The 12,771-nt window shown below is 42.9% G+C and overlaps 1 protein-coding gene across 1 annotated transcript in view; it reads right to left on the reverse strand.

Moving 5' to 3' along the window:
• GAP43 (growth associated protein 43) overlaps positions 1-12,568 on the reverse strand; it is a 58,584-nt gene extending 46,016 nt beyond the window's left edge. Inside the window, exon 1 of the mRNA XM_069867344.1 lies at positions 12,464-12,568. Within this exon, the coding sequence (XP_069723445.1) occupies positions 12,464-12,493 (30 nt within the window). The 5' untranslated portion in view covers positions 12,494-12,568. The remainder of the gene's footprint in view (positions 1-12,463) is intronic.
• Between the last annotated feature and the right edge of the window lie 203 nt (positions 12,569-12,771).

The following is a 12,771-nucleotide window of genomic DNA, read 5'->3' on the forward strand; positions in this document are numbered from 1 at the left end:
GACCTATAGAAAGAACCTTCGTTTATGGCTAAACTAATTCAGTCCCTAAGCATTCATCATTCTGTGCACTGAATGAGACAGGAATCCTACTGACAAAAAAATAGATACCAGTATTTGATTTTATAATTAAGGGCCACATCATTATTCTTTTACATGACAGAAGACAAATTAAAGATGTATAGACAACTCTTTTAATTAATTCTCTGTATTCTAAGTGTTTCACTTTGAAAACTCAATTCATGCTTAACAAAAGTTTTTAAACCTTTATTTTAAAAACATACAGTAAAAAGGAAGAAAATAGGAATTTTCATCATACTAAAACATAACGACATTCTCTTTCCTTATATTACAAAGGCACAACTGTTGCTTATGATGGAAAACTTTACTCTTTCAAATTACTATGCCTCTAATCTCAACAGACACAGCCAAGTAACAAATTAAAACCCCACACTGTCTATTTGAAGATGACCCCTACCAAGAAAATTCTTATCTGAACAGGGAAAGCTCAGCAAAATTTGATGTAGTTGAAAAGATTGCCTTTGACTGTTACAATTTACCTCATCCCCCAAAAGATGGGTAATGCTGACTATAGGCAGGGTGCCATGGTCCCATCTTGTGTTGTGTAAAGGCTTTGGAAAAACTGAAAAAAAGATATCTTCCTAAGGGTTGTATGGACTCAGCATGTGATAATGGAAGACATCACAGGTCAGCTTTGGTTCTTCTATATTCTCATGCAGCAGTAGCTCTTCTTCTCCATGAGAATGTATCCAGTGAAGATGAATATTATATCTCAGCATGTTTTATTCAATATTCTCAGCAACTGCTGTGACACATCATAATAGCAGCAGAGAGGATTAAGCATTGAAGGTGTGTGCTAGTAGAGGTACAGCAATCCAGTTGGGAATTTCCAAGTGATTGCCATATAAATACTTTGAGACAATTGATATCGGGCAGGTAGAAGAAATTACCAACTGATAAGCACCTTGTAATAATTCTTTCCTGAGGATGATGAAAAGGGAACTTCAGTGTGGAGTGACTCATTTGTGAAGATGTATGTTGGCACCAAGTCTGGGAAGAAAGTAAGATACATTGCAGAAACCACACTCTTAACTCAACTACAAAATATGGCGAGAACTAAGCACATCAGTATCACAATAGACCAAATAAATGCCTTTTGAATGTGCTTAGAGCACATGCAGAAGACAGAGCAACATCTAGGTTGTCTGGGTTTAGGCATCTTGCTCTGGTTATCAGGGAGACATCTTGGGATTCCAAGCCCTGAACCCCTGCCCAGAAAGAGGCAACTATCATCCTCTCTGACAGCATGCAGTAGATATGTATTTATCTATTATCTCAGTGGAGAGACTAACTTCCCTAAATTATGGGACATGTTGGTTCAACTCTCTACTGTACCTGAAAAGGTCTCTCAAGTCTTACCTTCCTCCACAGAAGATTGTTTAGAGTAAACTGCTCCTAGCTTTTGCTGCTTAAGCTTTTAAGCTTTTTTTCATGGAAGAATTAAATAAGCAAGAGGGCAGAGACAGAGAGAGAGCATAGGTTTACAGACTACTGGTTAAGCACTTATCTGCAAGGGACAGATTGGGTCCAGTTCCTGCTTCTGTGAATATTTGATACTAATCATACAAAATAGTGCTGAGTGAGCACAAGAGACCATTTAGTCCACCTTCTAGTCCAGAATTACCTCCCACAGCCCTTCAGTGATTAGAGCTGCCATAGTTTTCCCAGGCAATCTATTCCAGTGTACCACAATACTTTTGAACTCTTCCTATAGTCTAGCCTGAGTTCCTCTCATGGCCCATTATAGACCATTACTCCTTCTATCCACTCTGGACAGGAAGAAAAGATTATTCCCATTTTCTTGCACTTGCCAGACTAGCATCCTGACTTATCTCTGCTTTATTCCTTTTGGGTTAAACAATCCTAATTATCTTAGTCTTTCCTCATAGATTACATTTCTCTTGACCTCCAGCAATTCCCACTATCCCAGTCTGCACTTTCTCTCACTGGACCACACTTTCTTAGAGTGCTGTATAAGACTAAACCATGAGATTTCAGTTGAGATTTACATGCACTGATCAAAGCTGAAGGCTTATTAGATGTGCCTTACTCCCATTTCCACAACCTGGTTAAGATGATGTTTTCCTTTTTGGCAACAAAATGACATTCTAGACTAAGGTTGTATTTGTGGTCCTCCCGAGATCCTGTCTCCCCTCCTGTAGGATAGTTGTCTGGCCTGTTGGCTTCCATGGACAGCTGGATGCAAAGTATTAATCGTTCCCATGTGGAGTGCTTCACATTCACTCTAAGGCTCTTCAAACCAGGTTCTCGATTTGACAAGCTTGTCTTGAATTCCAGTTATTTACACCAGCCTATACATAGTTCATGCCATCTGTAGATTTTAGAAAACACTTCCTCTAGACAGTCATCCAGGTTGAAATTAAAATAGAAAGTACAATGTATTTAATGAAAACATAAAGCAATAGCAGGCCGTGGCTCAAACTTGTGGACACCCGCTCAACAGGGTGTTCTGTTTCAAGAGGAAATCAGTGAGGTTTGTTCACTGAGGATTATCTATGCCAGTTCTGCATCCTTGCCGTAATGTTTTCTTTTGGATCATATTTTTTTGTTTCAATTATGATAAAAGCCTGTGAGATAATGTCAAAATCTTAACAAATGACAAGGTATGACAACTTCTTCCCCTGTATGCACAAGACTTCTTATAGAAGAAAGCTAAATTAGTTTGGCATGATCAATTCTTGACAGATCTGTGCTGGCTCCTAATAATCTCCTTTATTTAACTATTTCCATATCTTTTTTATGGGAATGAAGTTACACACCTTCTCACATGTTATCCAGCCCTCCTGAGTCTTCTGAGCTCATGGTTCAGAGATTGCTTCCATCAGATTTGTAAATGAGCTAGAATGATTTGAAACAACCAACTCGCATGAATACATCCTAATTTGTTCTGCCCTTTTATTAGATCCCAATCCTCCTCCTCTGTGGCTCCTATTAATCGTTTTAGCCATCAGCTTGTAGTTGAACATGTTACCGGAGGCATGCAAAACTGGCATAAAATGCTTCAACCTTATCGACAATGTATGTTACAAAGCTTCAACCAAAACTCTTCCCTCCACACCACAAGTATCATGAACACTAAGGTAGAGAGTCAAGAGGATATTCTTTGACTCTTTTGCTCTGGAACAATTAATATTTTATTTCTCTGTGGAAAATAGATCAGCTTCATCAGGAAACGCTGGTCCTAGTACATTCTATAGCCTAACAGCACATTCTGCTGTGAGAAGGGGGTACAGATCTACTTAGATAGAAATGGTATATTCACCACTTCTGTGGGTGAATACTATAAGCAAGGTGTTTCTGAATAAAAGAAAGGTAGTACCTTCCCCTCCTCTCGGATACCTTCAGTTCAGACAATTGACCTGTATATTCTGACTAACTTAGGTTTTGTCTGTGCAGAGAAAGCAACTGGAAGAGTACTTGGTTTGTAGATCCCACAGTAGCTTAACTGTTAAGTAGGTGTTGAGCTGATTATTGCTTATAAAACTAAGGATCATCTAGGCATACCAGTAAGCAGCCTTTAAATATTTAGGTGACTTTACAGGCATAAGTATAATTATATTAGGTCTTCAGACATCTCCACAGTTAGAAAGGAAGAAAGCTGTTCTACAGCCTATGAGACACTTTCAGGAAAGTAGTTCAACTTACAACAATCCCTTATTTCTCAGTTCAGAACAATTGCAAAATACTGTGATGCACTTCAGACTCTTCCTGTCAGCCACACTCCAATTAAAAGATAATGAAATTCTACAAGATAAGGCATTGTCTTATGGTATCTCTTCCTGCATTGTGGAATCAAACAACTAAAAAGAAGAGAACAAGGAAGATCAGGAAGAACTAACTAAACTTTAAAGGAAGATTCACTAAAAGTTCCTATAAGACATTAGGGCTCATTTTTCAGTAATCTGTCAATTCTTTTGACTTCCACGTTGTCTTGTACACTAGCATCATTGTAGAGATTTCTTTTTGATGCATATCTAGTTTTACCATATAAAAGAGATCTTCAGGTATTAATTCACCTATTAACTTTGCTATCTGTCCTCTAGAAGTTATCCACCTTCTGTTTACTTCATGGAGGTTTCAGTTAGCCTTAGTTCTTCACTTATTTTGGGCGGAGATTTTTTTCTTTCCTTGATTAATCCTTTCCTTAGAATTTCATCTCTTCTAGGTAGTATTCTGATTGGAATTTAGGATACAAGGGAAAGATTGTTTGCCAGATCCTGTGCTTTAGGCGTGACTGGTTGCATCCTTATCATGCTTTTGACTGGAATTTTAATGGCCAACATTAAACATCAATTTTCTACTGTGAGGGTCTGTCCTAAAAACTATATGTAGGGCTTGAAATTCCTTTGGGTCTTCCACTTGAAATGCAAAAAGCAGGAAGGGTTAAAACCACTGTATTTCATCTTTGATCAGGTAAAGTCTCCATTCTGACATACTCTGAATCAGTCTGTGCAAGCCAGGACTTTGCAGGCTGCCAGCCTGACTATTCCAATATAACAAATCAAGAGTTAAAATCTTGGCTCTAAGAAAGGTGCCCCCACTTCTGAGGAACACAAGTGCCATTTCTGTGCAGCTCTCCAATCTACAGTGAAGTGTCCCTGCTGAGTATAAACTTTTGGTCCAGCTTCCAAAAGCCCCTTTCCCTTAGTTCCCCATTGTTACAGTTCCCCATTGTTCCAGCATTGACTCCCAGCTGCATCACACTTCTCAGACACTGTTGAGTAGGTGATGTGTTTTCTCAGTAGGTGATTTCCAGCAGTGGACTTCACTCTTACATTAAACTAAATGGCTGCAAATTTTCCTGTCAACACATCAGCAAGTGACACATTTTTCTTTATGTTTAGGCTTCCAGACCTAGATTATTTCTGTTAAATTATTTATAAATCCACCACTGAATACCTTACTCCTAAAGCTGTGGGCAGACAGAAGAAATGATACAGGGAGAACAATGGTCAATTCAAAACCTTTGTGGTTTATACCCTGCTAGTTCCAATTTAAACTAATACAAATGACTGGTATCTTGTGCAAAAGAGCAAAGCAAGGCATCGCTCCGCTCCAACCTGCCCACCCTTTTGTACTTAACACTGCAGATTTATAAGAACATTTAATACAACTAATAAAATTAATGATTTATACTCCATTCAGTGGTCTGATGAACTGGATGCCATTTGATAATAGTCTTAACATTTATAAGAGTAATCAAACCTGTAGATTACTCTGGACACCACAAATTATTAGAAATCATCCCAATTAATAAAAAAAAACCCTGGAGTTCCCAAGACCGCAGTTTCACTCCTTGGCAGTTACGAGGAGAGTGGAATAAAGCTAGCTTCAGAGCTAGGTCCAAATCCAAATATACTCTCCTGCACCCCTAAATTTTAGGGGCATTCAAACCAAGTAAGGGGTATTCTTTTAGAGCATAGTAGCTTAAATAATTGCCATCCCTCACAGAAAAGTGTTTCTTACAGACAGAATGTTTAAATATTGTGAAATATCCTGGCTTTCCATAAATAGATATGCTATCATTATGGCTGGAATTAATTCAAGCAACTTCAGAATTAAGATGAGTAATGAAATGGTTATAATTTAAAAGAATATAAGTACATCCTGGCTTCTCTTTCAAGGCATCAAAAAGTCAACCAGTCCTGGTGGGAGGAAGGCAGGCTCGGGACATCCTCTCTTGGGCCAACAAGACAGGTGGAGCACAGCCTGCAACCCAACAGCGGCATTGGTAGACAAAAGACAAGCCCAGCAGAAGCATGAACCCTCAAGAAAGCAGGAATGGTGATACTAGTTTATATGGTACGCATTGCTCCTATGGCAGCCATACACTTGCCCAGATTGGGGTGGGCGATATTTTATCTATGCCAGCAGCAATGGGATAGGCGAGATCCAGCACTTTGCTCTCTCTGTCTATAGGTGTTCATTTGTAGTAGCTGTGTCAGCTGCCCAAGTGGAGGAGAACTGGGGAAGCTATAAAAGGAACTGGAAGCGCAAACAAAGAAGTCATGTAGTTTTCTCTCCTGCCAGCTTCCATTCTGATACCAAGGCCAGGAAGGGTGAAGCGAATAAGGCTGTGGTGATAGTGGCTGATGCTATCAGCAGGAGTCCCCAAGTAGCACAGCCTAATGCAGGGCTGGTATCCAGCTGGAGGAGAGCAGAAGCAGCAGGAAGACTGCATGGTCAAGGGAGCAGGAGGAAGGCGAGGAGCAGAACAGATGGAGAGAGAAGACAAAATGAATAACAGGAGGAGACAGCAGGATCAGTGTAACTCCAAAAGAACAAATTCCTTTTGTTGTACTAAAAACAAATTGCTATTTTTATTACACTATCCTCCACCCCATACACATATCGTAGGTTGCTCCTAGCTGTATTGTTAGGATGGCAGCAGAGGAGCTAGTACGCTGGTGAATATCAGGGAGAAAACTAACTTGTAGCCCTATTGTCAGGCTCTGGCCCATAGTAATGGAGCCTAGGTCTTGGAAGAAAATCAATGGTTTATGTTAAAGGAACTCAAGTGGCTAATAAACATCCCAGCACTACAGGACTGACTGAAGACGGATAAAGCAATGCTTTGCCTGTCTACAGCAACTCTTGCCTGGTGGCATCTGAATATTTTTTTTTTCACACACTAATTATTGAGTTTCCAAATTAAAGAAACATCTTGCAGAGATGGCCATGACAGGCAGAGAAGCTGTGCTTAGATCAAGTCAGAAAGTGGGTTAATAGCACTGCTAGGAAGAGAAACCAGCTCTCCTGAAACAAAATCCTATATACTAGCTACTGGCCTGTGGTGCTTGCAACCATGAAAAGCCATGGAGTTTTACACACACACTCAGCAGGCAATAGAAAGAGTCCTAAGGAAATATAAACACCTTCTCCACATGAGGCCATCAGAGCTCTGAGGTTACATATCACCTCCCATCGTGCTCAGGAGGATCTTGGAATTACGGATTAAATGGATGTGGATGGATTCCAGACTTTGACATTGGACTTCAGATGTTGAAAGGTGTTTCACCCGCATATCTGCTCTGGTATTCCCACAGCTAGGTATTCTGCTATTTCCACCAGCAAGGCATGCGTACCTTCCACTGGGCCTTTCTGGAAGACCAACCTCCTCTTACCAGCCTGGCATTCCCCAGTGTAGACCTACTGGGCTATGGTTGTTGCCTTACAGCTGGACACTGGACCTTCAAATCTCAGATGCAGCCAGCTGTGGACTGCTGCCAAATCTGTCCCTGAGACTTGTCAGACTCACAGTAAACACAGGAATTCTATAATGGCTATAATGGCTTCCAAAGAGCATCAACACAGAGAGCTGCCTTCAAAAGGTTTCCCATCCTAAGGTGCCTTTAGCCTGGAACTGTCATCCGAGCTATCATTCATCCTCAAATCCAAATCAAGTCCTCCCTGTATAGGGAGGAGGCCCAAAGCAACAAAAGTGACACAAGTCATTTATGTGCAGGAGGAGGGGACAACAGTTGTACAGAGGGAAGGATGCATAGACCAGCAAAGCATGGACTGAACAGCTGTAGACAGTAATGTACTGCCAGCCTACTGCGACCATGCAGAGATCTTACGCTATATGCACTTGGTGATTTTGTTTCATACTATTTCAGCCAAAAGCAGAGGCAATCTTCAGGCTATGCCTGCTGTTGACCAGCTAGTCCCTCAGCACATACATGTCTACTCAGTACAGCCTAGACAAAGCCAACTTACGCCTCATGTCTTCTGCATGTGGAACAGACGAGTTATGGAGCATGAGGCTGGCAAACCCAAGTAGGTATAGACTTCCTTGATTTACATCATGTAAGACTATCAGCCTGCTTTCACCTTGGAAAGGGCAAAGGGCTCCATTCACTTTCCCACTATCAGAAGAAGGTCTTGAAGTTCGGCAGCTGCCAACAATGGGGAATTCCTCACCTCTAGGAAATGGGGAGAAGGAAATAAAGCTTCTGTGTAGGGTGGCTACTAGGTCCTGGGATGGCATCAGGGAATCCATGACAGGTGGCCTGAAATGAAAGTGGTCTTGAAGTGAAACCTCTTTGTACTTTCTCCTTCTAGTCAGTCAAAGCCACATGACTTGAGGAGCAGTCCCTCTCACCTCTCATCCCCAAGCGGTGCCCACCCTCTCAGCCTGGCATGGGCAGAGTCTGGAGCTATATAGCTCATTTCCTTATCCTGAAGCAGAAGCAGTTCTGAGATCATTCATATGCCCTCAGCATTGGTCAGGACAAGCACTCAGACAGTACATGTCAGTTCCTTGGGCTGCAAACATGTACCCAGCCTGGCACAGGCAAATACAAGATTCACTGCAGCGCTCTTAGCAGGGATCTCTCTGTGTACTGGTGGGCACTGCCTGACTTTTTTTGCTGAGACTCTCATTCAGAAGCAAGAGGCAACAGGCAATTTGTATCAAGAGACTGGTTTCTTTCCCACTAAACATCACCACTGCCCTCCTCCCCCTGGAAACTCTGCCTGCAATTAGTTTCCTAGGAGGGGGATTGTCTGTGCCATTAAGAACGGCTACATTACCCCATCTAGGAGAAATCAATGTCTCTAATAGTCAGCAAAGAGAGAGGAGGAGGACAGGTTGATGGGAGGGGTGTTTCTCTGGAGACACCCTTCTCTTGGAGAAATCCCAGAGGTATCACCCCAGGAAGAGAAGCAGTAAGGACCTGGAGTAATTAAACTTCCATGCAGCAATTGTTTACTGGAAGAAGCACAGAAACCACTGCAGAGGCAGTGGATAGCCTCTACCCAGGTGCAGATGAAGAGCCTCTGTTCTGAAGTCAATGGTCTGCAGTGATTTACACCATGCTGGCAAGTGGAGGGAGAAGGGGTGTGGATGGACATTTTCTCTTTAAAATATTCCCCTTCCTCTCTCCATGAGTGTGTTTAAAGGTAAGATCATGCCTTGTAAGCTTTGAAGCATCTGCATTATGTGGCATAATTAAGTTATTCTTAATAAGAAATGAGGTCCGAGACATTTTAATATCCTGAGGCAAGAAAACCTTAACTCTGTGCGTATCTTCCTCTCCCTCTTTTTCTCCATTTCCTCCTTCCTGCACACCTCTGCAGTTCCTGGAATGACAAGACACCTCACCGGCTGGCTGTAATTGTTATAACAGTTCCCTAATGCTTTCTCCTTCTCCAATTGCATTAAACTGCATCTTTAGAGGTACAGCCCTGTTTATTCATGCTGCTCGTGTGGAAGGGGAAAGAAATGCAGACTGCCTCTTCCCCCCTCCCTCCTTTGATTTGATGGGTGTGGCAGGTTTAAACCCTTCCAGCCGCTGGCTCTCCAGCGCTGGGGTGAGGAGGAGAGGACAGAATGGAAAGGAAGCTGTCGGATATGGCTGGTGATGAATGAGACTCATCTCACCCACAAGTGGGAAACCTGCTAGCGGGTTATTGTTTAATCACTCATGCAATCCAATACTGAGCACATACCCCCATAACGCCCATCTGTTCTAGTATGCAGTACATGCAACACTTGCATTTCTAGCCACCTTTCTAACTGTCCAGCTCTGCGTATTACTGACTGCATCTCTTGCTGACAGTAAAGATTAAGTTCAATTTTTCAGAAACTGCTCAACCCCACCTTTTGGTTATTCTGCTTTTAGCTGAATATCTTGTGGGCACAGATTCAGAGCTGCAATCAACTGTAGGCAGAAATGACAACACTAAATCATCTACATCTCCCATGGGCAGGCACAGTCAGATACTTCATTCTTCACATTGGCATCACACCCACAAGAAAGAATAATCTGCAAGGTACGAGTGTGTGAACATATTTGTTTTTGAGGGGTGGGAGGACAGACACATACAGGCACACCTAGGCACAAATGTGAAGAGATTTCTTCCACGCCCAAGCCTGTAATTTCAGCATTTTGCTCTTTAGCTGCCAGAAAGGCGGGACACCAGGGGCTTCCCTTGCAAAAAAAAAAAAAAATTGAGGAGAACCATCTTTATTTTGGGAAGGAAACTCCTGCCCGTGCTGGAGAACCCATTGCATCTTTTTCTCTCTGTGAAAGGTCTGGGTGGGGACAGAGGAAGAGCCCAAGCTGAAAACCGACGTCTTTTTCTTCTCCAAATGAAAGCTTCCTCTGATAAATCACCACCTTTGCTGACCTGCTGTATTGCCAGTTTGGCAATTGTGGTGTGTATTCAGGTATAGGAGCAGGAGTCAGGCTCTGAGCCCAGAAATATCCATCAAATATGCACGGGCAGGCACATTCAGGTTGTACGCCTGCATAAGGATCAAAAAGCATGTGTGAATGAGTGCATGTGTGCTCGTGCATATATGTGTAGTACAGAAGCGAGCGACCGGAGAGTGATGTGTGCTGCACAAGCACGCGCAAAGGGGTGTGTACCATGCGGTGGTTTAATGTACAGAGTGGGAAGCGAAGGACTATGTGCGATCAAGATACCTGCATGCCATCCATTTCTATATATGTCAGAATATAAAATGACAGGAGTAAACACATAGAGATGTAAAGAACAGATACACTGGAATATTATTCAGGAGTTTTAACGCCCAGTCTGTGAAGGTATGAGCAAAATTATCCCCCTCCCTCCGTAGCTCTCTTCTGACTCCAAAGAATCCCAGAGCTACCTACTTTGTTTTAAAATTTGCTGTGCACCTCCACCCACTCTGTCACTTTGCCTCCCTGCCTGCCTTCCTTCTCCTCCTCTGCTCTTTTCATCCCATGTTTGCCAGCTGAACGTGCTCCGCTGGCTGGCAGCAATGTGTTTGCCCCCCTTCCCTGCCCCAGCCACCACCACCTCCCTCCAGATTTTAGTGAACATATCATTAATTGCACAGCGTTTGAAAAACCTGCATGAGGAAAAACACAGGGTGACGCAGGATCTCTTTCTATCCTGTTCACCTGCCCCTCCCCACCATTCTACAAAACTGCTTCTTCATTTGACAACACACAGATCTCCATTCAGAAACAGACTTTAACCGGGATTGTCTTTCGATACTGTGCTCTTCTACAGTAATTGGAGTTACATCAGTGTGTTAGACTATTGCTCCGGAATACTGCAATGCTATATTTTAAGAGATACATAAACGCGGGCATATATAAAGAAAGTAACCATATGGTGCTGTACCTAAGGCTGAGTTGCGTTTTGCACTCAGAACGAGGACCAAGGCTCCTTGTCATTATCTACAAATCCATAATTCTATGAAGTTTCCAAAATGCCTTACAAAGATATCTGGGGCCAGTTCCTGCCTCAAAGCTCCAACTGCATAAATCAAGTATACTCCTGAGGAAATCCAAGGGGTTCAGCCAAAATAGGCTCTCTTAATCAAGAGCAGGTTTGGGCTTTCAGAGAAAATACAGGGAAATACAGAATACAGAGAAATTTTTTCCACAATTTAATTATAATTCGGGACATAAAAAAATTGACACTGAAAACTAGCCACCACCCAAACCATCTCATCATCCCAGTTCCTTTACAGGAAAAGACAGGTAGTACCAGTAAAGAGAATGAACTGGTTTCCAACAGGTTCACACTGTGAGATTCTGTTATCCCACCCGAGTTCGGAGCTAACAGAGGCGTGGTCCTCTGTGTCTTTACCAGCTGATGCACAGTTGTCTAACTGGTTGTACTATGAAGTATATTGCAAGGAGGGTGACTCTCCCCTTCCCCTGGCTAATGGTTTTGTTGTTAATTAATTGCATTTTTTCACTATAGTATAGGTTAAAAAAAAATAGCTTCAGATTAATTCTTGCTCGGATTGTTGTAACACGAAAAAATGAATGCACCTGTCCTCTGAGCCACCTCACAACACATGCACATAAAGCATCTACTATTCACCGGTGCCAGGAGCAATAGAGAGCGTTCCGACCAGGGATCAAGGCTCACTGGGCATCCTTTCTTTTTTGGCATAAGATGAAGAACTGCTTCCTTTATCTCCAAGGTAGAGCCAGATCTCATCACGTTTCCTGCCAGCCGCACACGCCCCCCCGCTCCCCCCCACTCCCCCCAATCCACACCCTCAGAACCACAGACAGAAAATCCTAAGTAATACATCTACCCACTATTGAAAAATAATAAGAAGAATAGAGAGGAGATTCTGTTAGCTCCCCAAATACGGACGTAGGCCACCCCCCCTTACCCACATCACCAGCCCCAGAAAGCAGAACAGTCATGTTGCAGGATGTGAAAAGAGCCTTCAGTCGCAGGATGCTAAAGAATTGCAAAAAAAAAGACGTCTGCTGAAAGCAGCTGAAATTTCCTCCCCCCTACCGCAGCCCCTACCCCAGCCCCTCACACACTCTGGCAGGCACACGCCCCACGGACACCCGGCAGATTTCATAACAGAAAGAAATATAAAAATCTATAGCTCTACCTGTTTCGTTCTTCTCATACAGCACAGCATGATCGTATTGTCCCCTTCCTTCCTTCTTCTTCCCTCCTTCTCCTCTCTTCTTTTCCTCTTCTCTCTCTTATCTCTCCCCCCCACCCTCTCCACTCCCTCCCTCCCTCCCTCTCTCTCTCTCTCTCTCTCGCTCTCGCTCTCTCTCTCTCGCTCTCGCTCTCTCACACACACACACACACACCAGGGCAGTTAGCAGCAACTGTAAGGTCCACAGCTATTGCTCATCACACATGCACACGCTGCCTTCTCCCTGCCTCCCTCCCTCCCCTTGCCCAGAA

The sequence above is a fragment of the Phaenicophaeus curvirostris genome, chromosome 1, assembly GCF_032191515.1.
Source record: "Phaenicophaeus curvirostris isolate KB17595 chromosome 1, BPBGC_Pcur_1.0, whole genome shotgun sequence".
Taxonomy (NCBI): Eukaryota; Metazoa; Chordata; class Aves; order Cuculiformes; family Cuculidae; genus Phaenicophaeus; species Phaenicophaeus curvirostris.